This window comes from Pollachius pollachius (assembly GCF_949987615.1).
Source record: "Pollachius pollachius genome assembly, chromosome: 6".
Lineage (NCBI taxonomy): Eukaryota > Metazoa > Chordata > Actinopteri > Gadiformes > Gadidae > Pollachius > Pollachius pollachius.
This window is the reverse complement of record NC_136939.1, coordinates 584277-602637: the sequence shown is the minus strand read 5'-3', so window position 1 is coordinate 602637 and position 18361 is coordinate 584277. Positions and strand designations below refer to the sequence as shown.

Here is an 18361-nt window from a genome sequence, read left to right as displayed (position 1 = left end):
CAGAGAATAAAAAGGAGTGTGGTCAATTACAGTTAGGTTCAAGAGATTCAAACATAGTGAGCATGTCAGAGATAGACTATATGTGCCACACAAGCCCCCACATCCATCGTGCTAATGGGGTTGAATTGAATATCGGCTCACATAAAAACAAACTGGATGAAGGGCATACATTTGGCTTTTCAAGTGCAAGTCCGGCAAAAATTGAACCCAAGGTATTTTTCTGCATGAAAACATATCAAATAAGCCGTCCAGACATTGTTTTCCGTTGATCAACCGGAGCAACGCTAACAGGCCAAATGGCTAACAGTGCATTGCGCCGAACGCCTCCAAATCAGCATTTTTTAACCACTAATGTCGCTCGAAATAGCACCAAACCTCTGCAGTAGCATGACTTGGGTACCTACACATAAAACTAAGCACCAACAACTTAGTTAGCAAACCTAGAGTTTATTAAGAAATACTGGTTTACAATTCTGTGCCTTACAGGTAAGTCCATGTTTACAGGAAGTCAATTTTAGAAGTCTGTTTTATAACAGTATTTTTTAATAAACTCTGGGTTCACTAACTACGTTGTTGGTGCTTTGTTTTATGTGTATGGACCCTCAACATGCTACTGCAGAGGTTTAGTGCTATTTTTAACAATATTAGTGGTTACATTGTTTTGATTTGGAAGTGTTCGGCGCACCGCCCCTAGCCAGTGCACTGTCAGCCCTTTGGGCTGTTACCATTGCTCCGGGCAAGCTCTATACTGGTTGATCAACAAACAAAATGTCTGGACGGCTTATTTGATATTTTTTCATTCAGAAAAAATATCCAGACTTAACTTAAAGAGTAAGTGGTAGGAACAAAACATCAATATGAACTTCCTGTCCATGCAGGGCTTCTGCGTCTGGCATGTCACACAGCGCTGACAGGTCCGGGAAGAGGCGTAATCACCATCATGATCACACACCGTCACAGCGCGGTCCAGGGTCCACAGGGAGGGTTTCACAGTGAGGGGGCCCCACCGGTAGTAAGTGCATAGAGTTAGGAAGGGGTCCCTAGTGTTAGAGAGGGGTCCCTAGCGTTAGAGAGGGGTCCCTAGTGTTAGAGAGGGGTCCCTAGTGTTAGAGAGGGGTCCGGGCAGGGGGTGGATACTCTGGGAAGATACTGGAAGAATACTGAGGAGGCGGACAGAAGAACGGCCTCGCTTTGGTTGTGCACTGGTCTAGTTTGGTTTAAACTATTTATTTTCAGTCTTCTCCTCGTAACTTTATAACGTTGTCCATTTAATCAGTTTCGCTCACCTGTTAATCATAAAATTAATGAGTCAGTAAGATTGATAAGGAGATACATAAGTGGTCAAATTAAATGTAATACTTTCTGTTCACGTCTCAGTCGCTGTTCCTAAACGGTCCGCTCGACCCTTGACTGGGGATCACTAGTTTTCATGGTACAATACAAAGTGAACATTTGGACAAACAGGAATATAAATCTCCACATTCCGTTTCTGATTATCACGTATATTAATTTATAATGAATGACGTTCCATAGGTTCATCACATGTCGGCCGACATGAGAACAAACAAAGACGTGTGGAGGTTTAAAGCACACTGATCATTTGTACTATTTTCAGCGCTGTTATTCTTAGGCTAACCGTGATGCCTCGCTGACAGGCGAGAGCAGACGACCAGACAGAAGCAGCTGATCATAGAACTGAGGTTATGGTGCTATCTATTTGTATGGTACGCCGGTACGTCCTGGTCGTAAGTTGTAAATTTCCCAGCTTTCTTGCGGCATTTCACGGAGGAACGCCCCCTTTTGGTTTGTCTTACTCGCTATTCTGAAAGTGGAGCGAGTTCAGTGAGGCCGACTGTACAAATCGACAACAAAAATGGCTGCGCCCGTGAAGAGATTTATATTCTTTGTATTTGTACCACGTTGGTCATTTTAATATTGGTTTTAAAAGCTCTTACACACTTGATTACATTGCTAGTTTATTCCGATCACCAATTTGTGCATTGCACGGTCTTGCTCTGCGTGCAATACAATGTAAAGTTGTGTTGTTTGTTTTCGAGCTGGTTTGCTAAAGAGGCTAATATAGCTAACAATAACAATGACTAGCCAATGAGAAACGGGAATGCTATAAGTGCTGCCAGACAGGAAATTACATCTCGTTCTCGCTAAAGCAGGTCGGATGTACCGGGATACCACATATATGGATAGCACCATTACCCTCCTCAGAGCAGACAACCCCGACAGAAGCAGCTGATCATAGAACTGACAGGTTACCCTCCTCAGACAGAAGCCGCTGATCATAGAACTGACAGGTTACCCTCCTCAGACAGAAGCAGCTGATCATAGAACTGACAGGTTACCCTCCTCAGACAGAAGCAGCTGATCATAGAACTCTGCCAGTGGTGCATCCAGTCACAGCGCTAGAAACAGTGCAGAATTATCTGTACGTTTGTAGACAAACAATATGGTTGTCTCGCTTTGAGTAAGCGAGTATTCAGAACACAGGAAATCTTTGGAAAGTAATTTTAACTGTGCTGCCCTCCCATGAGGAGGAGATAGGCTACCGTAACGCTGAAGGCGATGGAGGCGGCTAACGGAAAGCCAACGCTAAACCAGCCAACTCCCCTTCTGGAAGCGGCTGGTCTGAACCAGGCCGAGACATCACTAGTGGAACGTCTCTGAACACGCCTGTGGTCCAAGGGGTAAAACAGTAAAACTAAATCATCAAGTGTCGGAGGATAATTCAAAAGAAATAAAGAATGCATGGATAGTGCTTAGTGACGGCTCTCTGGTGCTACCGGAGAGCCCCCCCCCCCCCAGTGGCCGTTTGTGGTTTGTCATGTATGTGCTCTTACTTTGTTAAACAAATCAACAAGCAAGCGATCATGACGATCAACGAGCGAACGTAGGGAGCCGGGAAGCACAAGACTAATGGCCGACCTCATAAGTCCGTCGTCTTATTTTCCATGCATGTGTTTCTGTCGAGCTTCAGCAGTGAATCGCTATATTTCTATATATTCGCTTTCAATGCACATTATTAGAAAAAACAATGGAAGAGTCTTCGGATAATCAATAAAATATAAGATATATAACAGCTGAACAGGCTTTGTTAAACGTTGACCTTGATGTAGCGAACTCTGACGTAGCCCTCCTGACGGACCAATCGGAACGAGCGAATCCTGCATCCGGTGCTCAGTAGTAAAAGTGCAGTATGTGTTGAACACAGCAGCAGTTGGCCAGGACCCGGGTGAGCCTTTCACCCCGTGGGTCAGCCTCTCATCCCGGTCCTCTGCCGACGGGATGGAGATAAACGTTCATCTCTCGCTCCAGCGGACGGACACACTCCCTGTCTCCCTCTCCCTCCCTGATCCTCTCTATTCCCCTCTGTCCCTCCTGCCCATTCTCTCTGTATCTCCCCCCTCCCTCTCTCCCCCGTCTCCCCCTCTTAACTCCCTCCCTTTCTCCCTCATCTCCCCCCCAACCCCTCACACCTGGGTTTCCAGGCCGCTGAGTTTGGGGGTGAGGATTCGGGGCGTGACCCCGGAGTTGAGGTCGCGCTCAAACTCCAGCAGCTGGCCCATGAAGTTGAGGTTCGGCGAGACGACGGGCCGCCGCCCGCGGACGTACTTGTAGGCGTCGGTCATGGTCATGAGCGTGTGCTTCATGAGGTAGGCGATGACCACAGTGGCGGAGCGGGAGACGCCCGCCTGGCAGTGGACCAGGACCCCCTTCCCCGTCTGGTGGGCCTCCTCTGAGAGACAGACAGAACACAACCCGCATCACTGCTCTGAGAGACAGACAGAACACAACCTGCATCACTGCTCTGAGAGACAGACAGAACACAACCCGCATCACTGCTCTGAGAGACAGACAGAACACAACCCGCATAACTGCTGTTCCACTGCTGTGACCCTGTTCCCCTCTGGACTGGTCAGCCTGGACCCTGTTCCCCTCTGGACTGGTCAGCCTGGACCCTATTCCCCTCTGGACTGGTCAGCCTGGACCCTGTTCCCCTCTGGACTGGTCAGCCTGGACCCTGTTCTCCTCTGGACTGGTCAGCCTGGACCCTGTGTTCAGGCTGACCCAGGACTCTTACGGACGACCTTCTGGCCGTCAGCCCAGGATGAGAAGCTTCAGCAGGCAGCCGTGAAGCGGGCTGCGCTGGAACCCTTTGAGGCCAATGCACCGTCTGTACCTCCTCTTAAGGGTGAGGGTTATCCTGAGAGGATCAGAAAAACACAACTTCTGTCTCTACCTTTCGCTTGATCTGGTCTGCTTGTCATCCTGTCTTACAGAGTCTCGCACAAGGAGGAGTTGCAATGTCTGACTGTAGTCTCCATGTCTGACTGTAGTCTCCATGTCTGACCGTAGTCCTCATGTCTGACTGTAGTCTCCATGTCTGACCGTAGTCCTCATGTCTGACCATAGTCCTCATGTCTGACCCTAGTACTCATATCTGACTGTAGTCTCCATGTCTGACCGTAGTCGTCATGTCTGACCGTAGTCCTCATGTCTGACCATAGTCCTCATGTCTGACCCTAGTCCTCATGTCTGACCACCATAGTCCTCATGTCTGACCATAGTCCTTATGTCTGACCACCATAGTCCCCATGTCTGACCGTTGTGCGAGTGGGGTGGGGACTGAATGGGGGAAGGAAGCGTCTGATGGGAGAGCAGCGATAGAAGCGTGGATAATTGAAGTCTGATTGTCTGGATAATCGACCCTGAATCCGCACCATGAGAGCGGGTAATAAGGGGAGTCTGGAGGTCAGATGCTCGTCTGTCCCCAGTATCCCTATCCGCATGCTGGGCCACGCCCCACCCCGCTAACGAGCTGGACCTGACGTCAGCGTGCGGCGGGGAAAGGCTTTCCTGAATGAACAAGCGGACCACACTGCGACTGGGGGCCTACCGATGAACTCAAACACCTCCTCGAAGTACTGCTGCAGGTTCTGCTTGCTGTTGTCGGTGGCGGGCAGCCTCTTGTAGCGCACCAGGCCGGTGGTCAGGTGGTACAGGGGCAGGTGCGTGGTCACGTTGACCACGAAGCCCACGTTGAGGCGCAGCAGAAGGCCCAGGTCCTCGGCGTCCCGCTCGTTGCCTAGGAACAGGAAGGGCAGGATGGCGCTGATGACGGCGTTCTCGGCGTCCGGTGTCATGGCGCCCTCGTCGGACAGGGAGGCGGGCAGTGAGGAGGACAGAGGGAGGGAGAGGTGCACTGTGGTAAAAGACCAGAAGACCACAAGAAAATCAGAGGAGAGAATATGGGATTAATATCCTGGAACCAGCCGTGGTCGTAGTCGTGTTCGTAGTCGTAGTCGTGGTCTTGGTTGTGGTCGTGGTCGTGGTCTTTGTTGTGGTCGTGGTCGTGGTCATGGTCGTGGTCGTGGTCTTGGTCTTGGTCGTGGTCGTGGTCGTGGTCGTGGTCGTGGTCTTGGTCGTGGTCGTGGTCGTGGTCTTGGTCGTGGTCGTGGTCGTGGTCTTGGTCGTGGTCGTGGTCTTGGTCGTGGTCGTGGTCGTGGTCGTGGTCGTGGTCGTGGTCTTGGTCGTGGTCTTGGTCGTGGTCGTGGTCGTGGTCGTGGTCGTGGTGGTGGTCGTGGTCGTGGTCTTGGTTGTGGTCGTGGTCGTATCCTAGGATTGCACTGAACAATATGTGTTGAAAATATGAAACTAGGAACTAAACATAAAGAGAACTCTGAAGGGGACTAGGAGGACCCTGAGGTAGAGATGAGCGGCGGGCTTACGGCGGCGGTTCTCCTCGTCCTGGTCGCGGTTCAGGGAGTCCAGGACCAGGTGCAGCGACTGGGCGGTGGGCAGGGACCGCCCTCCCTCCCGCTCCCTCTGCCGGGGACGGGGCTTGAGGATGAGGGTCCCCGGGTTGGACTGCGGGGGGGAGAAGGAGACGGGGGACTGCGGTGGCGAGGGCGAGCGCGGGCGGTAGGGCATGTCGTCGTACTCCCCCCCGTCCCCCGCCCCCCCCTCGTGGTTCAGCAGCCTCTTCAGCGAGCTCCGCCCGTCCTCCGCGCCCGAGGACACGCCCATGAAGTCCAGGGCGGCCATCTTGCCCTGCCACAGGCGCCGCCTGCCGGCTTGGTCCGTCAGGGGGGCGTGGCTGAACTCCCGGAGGTTCTGGCAGTCCAGCAGGGCCATGCCCTCCCCCGGGGCGGCGCCGTTCTGGCCCCCGCGGCTCAGGCAGGACGGCTTCCCGGCCCCGGGGCCCGTGGGGCCCGCCCCGGCGCCGTGGGCGTGGCTTATCTTCCTGGCCAGCTCCTCGGGCCAGATGGTGCGCACGCTGTAGTCGTCGTCGTCCGACTGCGGGAAGGCGCCGGCCTGGGGGTGGGCCGCCGCCCTCCCCGGGGGCGTGCTGCGGCGGGGGTTAAAGGTCACCACGATGGGGTCGCTGCTGCAGTAGCTGCATGAGGAGCTGGCCGTCTGGCCGGCCTTGGGGTCGCAGCCCGTCACGCAGCTGTGGAGGGCGCGCAGCGGCGCCGAGGGGGTGCAGGGCAGGCACCCGCCCACCAGACGCTTACGCAGCAGGGCAGGGCTCTCCGGAGGCCCCGCCCCCGAGGAGGAGCACGACACGCACGCCAGCGGCCGGAGGAGGCGGGGCCGGCGGTCGGACGCCGTGCTGTTGGAGGAGGAGGTGTTGGAGGAGAGGCAGCCCCCCAGGCCCCGCAGACCCACGGCCCGGCCCGCCGCGCCGCCCCCCCCCCCCGCCCCCCGCCCGGCCCGCCGCCGTCTGGACGCAGGAGAAGGAGGAGGAGGGGCTCCCGCCGCCGCCGCCGCCGCCGCCGCCGCCGCCCTGGCAGCCCCGGCCAAAGCCCTTGCGCCGCACCAGCTCCCAGCAGCCGCAGTTGAAGGGGTAGGAGAGGTCTATGGTGCAGGTGTGGTCGGGGCTGGGGAAGCCCCCCAGGCCCGAGGAGCCGGGGGACAGCGGGAGACCATGGAGGGCGGGGGGCCGGGGGCGGCGCTGGTCCCGGCCCGCGGGGGGCGAGCGGAGGGAGGCGGGGCCGTGGGAGAGGGGGTTGAGGGCAGGGGGGGAGGCGGGGTAGCTGGGGTTCAGGACGGAGGCATGGGGCAGGGCCGGGGGGGGCTGCAGGCCCGGCAGCAGGCTGCTGGGGTCCGGCTGGGCCGTTCCCAGTTTGTTGCTCCTCCTGCTGCCGCCCGGCGCTGCCTCACGGCCTCGCCTGGGGAGGAGTCCCGGGGCGCCGTTGGCGTTCTCCTTCTCCCTCCGGGGCTTGTTGTGCTGCTGCGACGCGGCCGGGACGAACTGCAGGCCGCCGCCGCCGCCGTGGCCGTGGCGCTGACCCCGATGCTCGTGGCCGTGGCTGTGGTCGGGGTCGTAGCCGTTGTCGTTGTCGTGGTCGTAGCCGTTGTCGTGGCTATAGCCGTTGTCGTGGTCGTAGCCGTTGTCGTGGCCGTTGTCGTGGTCGTAGCCGTTGTCGTGGCGCTGGCCGTGCTGCTCGTGGCTCAGGTGCAGCGAGACGCGCTTCCCGCCCTTGCCTCCTTTCAGGCTCCCGCCGCGCCTGGGGGCGTGGCCCTCGCCGCGCCCGGCCTCCAGGGACACCTTGATGTCGATGGCGTGCGTGTGCAGCCGGGGGCCCAGGGTCACTGTGCCGTTGCTGTGGCGATGGCTAGGGTCGTAGCCGGCGAACACCACGGGGGGATCGGCCGCGGCGGCGGTCACAAACGGCGTCGACGACAGCAACACCACGGGGGGGTCGAGCTGCAGCGGGGGCCCTCGGGGCGGCCGGCGCTCGCATCCCAGGCTCAGGGAGCCGCAGGAGTACGGGGACAGGTGGGGCGGCTGCAGGCAGGAGGACGGGGACAGGTGGGGCGGCTGCAGGCAGGAGGACGGGGACAGGTGGGGCGGCTGCAGGCAGGAGGACGCATGGAAGAGACGGCCGTCGGCGCAGGGCGGCGGGCGCGAGGGGTAGCGGGGGAGACGGTGGGGGGGGGAGAGGTTCTTGGGGCGCTGAAGGAGCACTACGCGCTCGTCGAGAGGGAGGGGAGGCATCTGGCACTGGGGGGAGCTAGAGGAGGAGGCGCAGGTGGAGGAGCAGCAAGAAGGAGAAAGGAGGAGGAGCAGAATGAGAGGGAGGACAAGGAGGGATGAAGGTTGAGAAGGTGGAGGAGAAGGAGGTGGAAGAGGAGAAGAGCGGAGGGGGGAGGGAGGAAGAGGAAGAGTTGGAGGAGCAGGAAGAAGAAGGAGAAGAGAGATACAGTTAGGACCAGCCTTGATGTCATTTTCCGTAAGACGAACATTTAGCGGTGAGCTGGCTGGTTGGAGCATCGCGTGAGGACGTGCAGCATGTCTATCGTCAGACATTTGTTGAAGACACTCCTAATATACCGAGTGTTATTAGAGGTGCTTCCTCATGAACAAATGTGTGGTTAGGAAGGTCACTTCAATTATTATTTCTGCTTAAAACGAAATAAAATTGTAATACGGTACACATAGTAACAAACCCATGCAGACGTTTTACTATCCCACAGCAAATACCAGGAAACAAGACCAGCACTGCACTCAGTTGGACTGCTTCCTCAAACTGCTTCCTCATGTTTAACAACAGGAAGTCAGATCTCAGGGTAATAGCTAATTAGGTCATGCTAAATCATTTAAATGGGTTATGCCTCTGTGTGTGTGTGTGTGTGCATGCACACACGCACACCTTTTACACCACGGCTATCCAGGCTGTTACACCACAGTCTTATCACAATTTACCAAACGTAAAAATACTGAATGTTCATTCATATTTTTGAGAGACATTGGGGATTGAAAAGCACCCCTTCGTGTTCGCCGACCTTTTAGCAAGAGAAACCAACCAAACACACATCCCATGATCCAAGCAGCATTTCCTTTGCTTGTTTCACTGGCCCAACTGTCCCCAATCAATTCTATCTTATACGTGTATATCTTATAATGCACATGGCATGTCTGACTGCCGATCTGGTAGGTCAAAGTTCTCCCTAATAATAATCCACATTTCCAGAGCAGGCAGGGGCTACAACAAGTCAATATTAACTACACAATAGCCCTGACCACACTGTAACACAATGAAATATACATACATGGCAGTATGCTGAAGTTTGTTGTGCAGAAAATCCATAACCCTTAAATGACCAATCCAACACCCTTTCCTCTACACTATAAACCTTCTGTTGTTAAAATGTCAGAGTTCATGTAGATGTGTATCTCACAGATTCTTATTGAGTTTAAAGGACTCCTATTTGACCACCCCATTTCAAGAGCTACCCTCGGCTATATATACTGTATATACATTTTATATATATATATATATATACATATATATATATATGCCTGCGGGTTGTGATGTCACTTCAGGGTGGACCTGGACCTGGGGAGATAGCAGCCCTTTAATGAGGAGGAGGAGCCAATAGATTCTGTCTCTCTCAGGGTCAAACACTGATTGGTTGAAGGGGTGGGGGACACGGGAACACTTCACGACCACATCAGTTTAGCGGGGACAGGATGTGACATCACGGACGTCAGATCACGGGACCACACCGGTACCAAGGTGTGGGGGGGGGGGGGGATACCAACCCATGGCGAGGGGGGCGTGTCCTCGCAGACCGCCGGCTGACCGCAGGCTCGTGGCGGGTCTCAGTGGCGCCTGTGTGGTGGGGGAGGGGTGGGGGGTTACATGTGACCCAGTTTCAGCGTGATGATGATGACGATGGAAGGCACCTCGGCGCCCGAGGCGGTCGTCCTCCGCTCTGATCCCCCTCAGCCTCCAGGTGGCGTGGTCACACCTCCTCCACAGGGCTGGGATTAGTAGTCTGAGGGGTTGGGAGTCACGCCGCCTCAAGAGGGCTGGGATTAGTAGTCTGAGGGGTTGGGAGTCACGCCGCCTCAAGAGGGCTGGGATTAGTAGTCTGAGGGGTTGGGAGTCACGCCGCCTCAAGAGGGCTGGGATTAGTAGTCTGAGGGGTTGGGAGTCACGCCGCCTCAAGAGGGCTGGGATTAGTAGTCTGAGGGGTTTGGAGTGTAGTCTTTGGACCATGCCACATGACAACAGAATCGTTAACACCTCGTAATGACCGTTGTTTAATCACCAGCTCGCAGAGGATATTGGCAGCAGGGTGATGTACTCGTGGTCGCGTAGTATGATGGATTACATCTCTGTAATTACACTGTGGCTAATTATAGCCACGTAGAGCCAACCAACCACAGCACTGATACATGGCAGGAGGACTCGTCTCCAAAGGTAGGATGGGAGTCAGACGACACCCAGCAGGATTAGAAACACCACATATTCAATCGGTACAAAACGGCCAAATTAATCTGTGACAGCCCCAAGAAGGGATGTCTCCCCTCCTCTGGTCACGGAGTCCGGCGAGACAAATGAACGAAGATCCCTCGGACTCCGGCCTCATCGACTAAACCAGTGGTATTCACTATTTTTTCAGGAGAGCCGCACTGACAGGACGACGTCAACAGGAGAGCCATTTTTACCGCAAAGTATCAAAAGCTATAAATCCAGTCATAAATAAGTATGCCTGCTTAATAATATGTCCTCCCTGAAGCAGTGTTTCCCACAGAATTTTGTGAAACTGTGGAGGGAACCCGGTCCTTAGCGGGGTCCGGGGGCATGCTCCCCCGGAAGAAAATTTGGTACCTTTTAACCTGGAATGCATCAATCTGGTGCACTTTGAGAGGAAAATTAAGACTTGTGTGACTGTGTGCTATTTTCTGGAATAATGTGAAGACACTAGGTCACATAACATGGAAGCTATTGAAGAATAAGTTAATAAGAATAAGTCCATCCAAAGAGCACATTCTCTCTTGTTATGCAGGAAAACCGCCAATCTGGCAACCCCGCTGTCAGCGTAGAGCCGAGCAAGTTTAAAAATATTTTCTAGACAAGGCTATATTTCCACCTTTTAATGCCGCTGTTGATTTATTTTTTAAATAATTGTATTGTTTTTTTAAATATCTGTATTCACTGCATGATCATATCACTGTATATTTTTACCGCCATGCGAGCCGCAAATAGAGGCTTGGCGAGCCGCATGTGGCTTGCGAGCCGCGCAATGAGTAATGCTGGACTAAACGATTGTATGGGGGCCCCAGGGGGCCGTGTGGACAGCTGATGGAGAGCTCCCAACGGACCACCTGTTTTATGAACGATGGTTTATGATGGGGTGTAAACCGGGCAGTGTTCAGGAGAGGGCAGTTAGCCTATATGTGCTATCGGTCCTCACTGGGTTTGCTTTGAGATGGATGTATCCTCCACCTCCAGGTAACTACTGACTCTGAAGCATAAAGGGAGCTGTTGTTCTGATGGGAATGAAAATACTATTTAAACCTACAGACCTACCGGCCTACAGATCTATAGGCCTACATGCCTACAGGTCTACAGACCTACAGACCTACAGGCCTACAGACCTACAGGCCTACAGACCTACAGACCTACAGGCCCAGGCCTACAGGCCTACAGACCTACAGGTCTACAGACCTACAGGCCTACAGATCTACAGGCCCAGGCCTACAGACCTACAGGTCTACAGGCCTACAGGCCTACAGGCCCAGGCCTACAGGCCTACAGACCTACAGGCCTACAGGCCTACAGACCTAGAGGCCTACAGGCCTACAGACCTAGGCCTATCTGGGTGGACACTGCCACGAGAGGTGTCAAAACGGGTCAATTTGGAGACGGCTTGTCACGACTCATCCAAACCACCAGTGGAGGTATAGTAGACGTGTCTCCTCGTTCCCAGTAATAGTGGGATCATCCGATACTTTGATATTAGATTATCCCTAATAGAGTGAAGAAGGCTTTAAGTGACTGAGATGGTCTACCCCCCAGTCTCCACAGTGAGAGTGCCGTCTGTGAGTGGACTTCATGTCTCTATCCCGGGACGAAGACCGGGACAGGCCCGACAGGACGCTGGGTCACGCTTCTGACTGCAGATGACGGAAGGAGTACGTCAAAGTAAGGAATGAACTCATCACTAGATCGCTGTGTCTTCGTTAGTCTGCATTCTGTTCCTCTTCCTATTATCATATGCTTGTTATGTAATGGTTCAGGTTTAAACTTTTTGTTTCTCACCACTCGATGCTCTTGAAGTTTAGCTTGTGAGTGTTGGGGAATATTGTAATGACTAAGATACCGTAATACATTTACAGCAGCAACAGGAGCTAATCCATGAGGGTTCAGGCCTTAAAATGAGGGATTCTAATCTGTAAAGGTGCCAAGAACGAGGTCTAAGAGCTTATGCTAAGCAGACCGCCTATAGCCCCTATGGAAGTGTTGGACTAACCCGGTTTAACAAAGCCGCCGTGAGTTCTAATCAGCATTATGTAAGTGGAAGATGCGGTTTCATGGAACAAAGCAACAGTCGGGCTCCAAGACTATTTTCAGATCTCGGATTTTCTACAACAAACGACCCAAAGATTTATCTTGGAACCCGTAGGGAGGGAAAGACAAGGAGTCTAATTCTGGAGCGGAGCGGGACGGCTCTGTCAGCTTCTGAGGAATCTGTTTCTGTGTGTCAGGTAATCACAGTAAACATGAATAACAACCGGGGGTTTGAACTCCGAGGTCTGTGTCTATATATAGAGGAGCCCGGTTATTAATGCCGGGGTGATATCAGGTTAGCCGGGCGCCCTGCCACCCAACGTGCTGATCCATCCCCGCTCCCTGAGAGTAAGTAACCAGAGCGGGGGGGGCCATCTTGAGCGCTGTACTCCCGGTGCCAGTCCACCGAGGGACGGGTGCTCCGGAGACGGCAAGACCCTCTCTGACCGAGAGCTGCTCTGACACGGCTCGCTGGCCCGGGATGATGTAACGGTGGCACCGCGTCACCGCTGACTGATGTCATGACCCAATGATGTAACCATGTCGGGACCTTCTGATGCACTGATGATGTCATGATGTAACGATGATGAAGTGAGGTCATGATGTCACGACGACTCACAACGAGGATGACTGCATCCGCAACTGGGATTCCAGTTTTACTGTAATGTTGTCCATGCCTGCAATAGCCTCCTGTATCCGGGCGTTGTGATTCGTCTTTTATAGCCCTAACCCTAACCCTAGGGTTGGACAGTGACATGAACACGATATGATGGTCATAGTGTCGCTGGAGCTTCTGTGTCGTGGTCTCCATATCTCAGTATCGTACGTCAGGAGAGGGAGTCATGGGGGGGGGGGGGGGAGCCGGTGTTTCCCTCCGTGGTTCTGCTGGCCTCAGCTGAATCGCCGGCCCAGAGGTAGTGGTTTCAGATACACACAGCGGGCCCGATTACCACACACACGCCCACAGTCCTGAACCCAAACACACACCGTCTTGCATTACCCTAACAGAGGTCCTGCAGCCCAGGGACTGAGCGGGGCTGAATAACGACAGCAACAGACCTAGAACTAGATCTAGAACTAGAACTAGATCTCCATCAGGGGCACTGGAGCAGTCTCAGTATGTCACCGGCCATAGGACACGCCTGCTGTTTGAAACATGATGTTCAAGCGATAACTATGTTTTATTCTTACGTTAATTGTATATTTAGAATGGGGATCAGACACTGAGATGGACTGAGCGTTACCCCTCTCTGTCTGGTGTCGCCTACACTGCGTCACGCGTGATTCCGCTAGATGGCGCACTACCTTGGCAGTTCATCGCGTCTCGGGGCAGCATCTCTGAACTTAGACGATGATCAACAACAGAGGAATGAAAGAGCAGAGGCCAGTGTGGTCCGGTCTGGCTAGTCTGGCCTAGGACTGTCACGTAGGCCTATGTCTGGATAAATATGGCTTATTTTTGGTCCTTCAATATAGTATTTGATCAACATGGCTGATACAGCTCAGTCCTACTTTACAAATAGACATTTTGTCTGATTTCCACTATCAGGTTTAAACAAAAACGCACGGATGGCGGTGAACCGAATTCCCCAGATGACTGAAACGCGCAGTCGGAACAAGACGCGTGTGTCCGTCTTGTGTCGTGAAGCGTTGCGATCTGAATCCGTCTGTCCTCGCGGGGTCCAGAGGTCCAGAAACACAGCGTTGATCCGTCAGAATACGCCGCGGTTACATTTGACAGCGACACACATGAAGCGACCTTTAAGGGTCTGGTGATGCGTGTGAGATGGAGGCTGAATCGGGCCCACATTCACCCTAACCCCGCGATGAATAAAGAGAAGATCACTTACATCAGGTCCGGCAGCTCCGTAGTAAATTCATCATTTATATTCAGCCGAGGAGCGTTCCGTATCCCTCGGCTTCTCTGAGCTCAGCATCAGCAGCGTTTGGTGTGATCCAGATGTGTGTAACATCTACCACTAAACTCGCGCGTGTGTGTGTGTGTGTGTGTGTGTGTGTGTGTGCGTGTGTTTGTGTTTGTGTGTGCGTGTTTGTGCAAGTATAAAATAGATCGCGTACGCTACTCAAAAAAATATTTAATAAGGTATAGGCTATATAAAATGTAAATAGAAAAGATTTAGCTTAATCGAGGCCTCCCCTTGCTATGAAAAGTGCTTGGCCAACTCGCGCTGTGTTGAAGTGTCATTCTGTTCTGCGGGAGGGGTGGAAATGAAGGGTGTTCAGATCCCAGGAACCCGACGTACCATGGGCGGTACCTCTTGCCATTATCAGCCAATCAGAGGGGCCGCCCACTGTATGTTCCGATCAGTGATTGGCTCATGACGGAGAGAAGTGCCGCCTACTGTACGTACGGTTCCTGGGTTCTAGACGCTACCGGTGAAAACGATGGAAGGCGTGGCCTATTCTCCACAGTATATGACATCATCCCCATCCAATGGATAATAAACATTGGATGAAATGGTCCGTTGTTTAATTCGATGCGACCAAGCTTAAGATTTAAGAAGCTTAAAGGAAATATTCTTGATTTGCTGTAGGCTAGTTATTTTTGAATAACGAATCAAAGATTACTGTTAGTGTGTGTGTGTGTGTGTGTGTGAGAGAGGGACAGAGAGAGAGAGAGAGAGAGAGGAAGAGGGACAGAGAGAGAGAGAGAGAGAGGGAGAGGGACAGAGAGAGAGAGAGAGAGAGAGAGAGAGAGAGGGACAGAGAGAGAGAGAGCGGTTGATTTCATTTGTTGAGATGCAGCTCCTGCTTCTCAGGGTTTCCTGTGTGTGGCTAGGTGTGTGTATGAGTGTGTGTGTCTGGCTGAGTGTGTGTGTGGTGTGTGTGGTGTGTGTGTGTGACAGTCTTAGTGTATGAGTGTGTGTGCGTGCATATAAAAGTGTCAGATTCCTGCGTGCGTGCATATATATATATATATATATATATATATATATAGCATGCATATATGTCGTGGTGCGGCATTTAATGCATATAGATGCATTTTATTCAAAAGTGTGCATCTCAGATCATCTCAAAGTCTTGAGATGCACTAAAAAGCATAATCATTGGAATTCTAGTTTTCTATGGATGGACTTAAATGTAGATCATAGGGCGTATAATATTTGATCAGCAGTATCATTCTCCATGTAATATTTGTTTGTCCAACAACACATTCATATGCTGTGCGGCCATAAGCAGCCTTATTAGCCGCGCCGATGCTAATAGAAACCTTATAAAAACACCTTTAAGGCTAAGGTCTCGTCCCAGTGTGTGACGAGGCCTCAGACGGCCACTAGCATTATCCAGGAGGGACAGAGAGAAGCTTATTGTATCAGAAGCCATGAATTATTGATTTCACCTGAAATCTCCCAATAGACATTTTACATTGCGTGTATGTGTGGGCGTTTGCCTGCGTGTGTGTGAGTGCCTATGTGTGTGTATGTTTGTGCCTGTGTGTGTGTGTGTGTATGCATTTATGTGTGTGAGTGTGTGTGTGTGTGTGTGTGTGTGTGTGTGTGTGTGTGTGTGTGTGTGTGTGTGTGTGTGTGTGAGTGTGTGTTTCGCATGTCTCACCTGCTGCTTCGGTCCTACTAGCTGAGCTTTGAAGCCGTCAAATAAGAAAAAATAAGAAATTAGTTTCATTATCTTTCGGATGTTGCAGGCTCACAATATGGTGTTTACACACTCAGAAACCAAAACAGATGCACAATTCACATTTGGAGAAGTCCATGTAGCATTTTAATGGTCTTTATGATATGAATTGATTCTTCAAATTGCATTCAGCTGATAATGTAAAGTTCGAATTTATAATTACAGAAAACCCTTTTTTCCAGAATGTTTTAGTGCTTTGTTTTCGGAGTCGATAAAATCACGACAGCAGCATAATAGCATAATAAATATACAACTTTAATTCTCACATTTGACACAAAACGTGCATATCAATAACAAGAGAGGTTCATAAAAAGACTACTTCTATAACTGTATAACATTACAATCGATATGGCTCTAAGGATTCTACCATAGAAAACAAAATAAAAAAATGAACCAACGCAGCATCACTTTATACCCCAAAGAGACAAGATAAAAAAAAATCATTCTGTACATCACAAATTCAGTTTCTTTGTACGATGTGCGATGGTAAGAAATAATTTGTGTTGATTTGAAACGCTGTGCTTTGCCAAAAGCTGTGCTTTGAATAATGCGTTCAAAAATTCGATTGGTGTCCCGTTTATATTACATAGTACAGTGCAAGCACACACACAGACACCGACACACACACACACACACACACACACACACACACACACACACACACACACACACACACACACACACACACACACGCTAACCACATGCTTCAATATGCTTAAAGAATGTTTATATTTAGCCAGATTCATTGGAAGGACTGAAGGTTGAGTGTCTGAAGGCATTCAATAATCTGTGAGCAACCAACAATGGAAGATCAGTCCAGGTCCGGAAACAATCGGTCCTGCCATGCTTTAGCTCCAGCCATGCACTGAGCTCAGCCTCTCTTCCCCCTGGGCTGTTGTGACCAGCCTCTCCAGAGGGCTGGAGGCAAACCCCGGAGCGGGCTCCTTCAGAGCGTGTGGAACGGGATGCAGGGCAGTGATAGACTTCAATGTGCTTTGTTGTCGTAATTCCGCTCGCACTGTGTGACGTAAACAGCCATATCAAAATATACAACGTGTGACGATACGTGAAAATATAGAACCAGAAAATTCTTTATCCAATACGTGCAAAAAGTAAACACACCTACTCTCCAGCGGTCACGTTTCATCGCTATATGATACACCATAAATAACTAATATAACGGAGTAATAACCATCCATAATACTGTCGTTACTACAGACAAAGAGCTGGGACTGGCCTCCGGGGGGGGGCTTTCCTCCGGGGCCGCGCCGTGTTCGTGTGGTCGGTCGCTCAGTGACTCGATCTAAACGTACGCTTGGGGTTTTATCGGGACATATTTGATGTTTACGATAATGGTTAATCGTGGAACCATAAGTATGTAAAGCCCTCTAGAAGGAAAACGATTCACAGGAAGTCTGGAGAACAAGGGTGATGCAGAACTACCAGAATCAGGGCGTCCGTTCGCCTCCAGAGAGACGACGAGGGGCTGTGGGAGGGGGGCCCCCTACTGTTGGGGGTCTTCTGGTGCGGGGGGGGGGGGGGGGGGGGGGGGGGGGGGGGGGTAATATCGGAATGCCTCATCAGGTAACGGGGTCAAAGTTAAATCACTCCAGGACGTTTAGGGGCGTGTTCAAATGTTCACAGATTCAGAGTATGATTTGATATAGCACAGTATCTGTAATAAATAAGGATACAAAGATTATAGAAACGATCATTAGAATAGAAAGAGTAGAATTTGAAGAGAACTAATAATAAGTAATGAAACTGAAAAGACAGCAAGTGGTTGTCTTGCTGTGTTTTGCATTCTCTCTCTCTCTCTCCCTCTGTCTGTCTCTCTCTCTGTCTCCCTCTCTATATCTGTCTATGTCTCTCTCTCTCTCTCTCTGTTTGTCTCTGTCTCTCACTCTGTCTCCATCTCCCCCTCTCTCTCTGTCTCCCCACTCTGTTTATCATCCTCTCTCGTGCAATATTTCTCTATCTCACTCTGCCTCTCCATTGCTCATTCTCTCCCTCTCTTTGACTCAACATCCCAATATATCTCCCCCGCTTTCTACCTTCCACTCTCTCTGTCCCCCTCCCCCTCTATCTCCCTCTCTCTCTCCCCCCACTCTCTCGCTCTCTCTCTGTCTCTCTCTCTCTCCCCCCTCTCTCTCTCTCTCTCTCTCTGTCCCCCTCCCCCTCTATCTCCCTCTCTCTCTCGCTCTCTCTCTCTGTCTCTCTCTCTCCCCCCTCTCTCTCTCTCTCTCTCTCTCTGTCGCTCTCTGTCTGTCTCTCTCTCTCTGTCTCTCTCTCTCTCTCTGTCTCTCTCTCTCCCCCCTCTCTCTCTCTCTCTCTCTGTCTCTCTCTCTCCCCCCTCTCTCTCTCTCTCTGTCTCTCTCTCTCTCTCT

The 18361-nt window shown here is 51.8% G+C and overlaps 1 protein-coding gene across 1 annotated transcript; it reads right to left on the bottom strand.

The window, feature by feature from the left end:
* Positions 1-3482: 3482 nt before the first annotated feature.
* LOC307077539 (uncharacterized protein) lies at positions 3483-8014 on the bottom strand (the record flags this gene model as incomplete). Its single annotated transcript, XM_079738967.1, has 5 exons — positions 3483-3748; positions 4910-5215; positions 5742-6736; positions 6828-6967; positions 7064-8014. 5 exons carry the CDS (start codon positions 8012-8014, stop codon positions 3483-3485), a joined length of 2658 nt encoding a protein of 885 aa, XP_079595093.1.
* Between the last annotated feature and the right edge of the window lie 10347 nt (positions 8015-18361).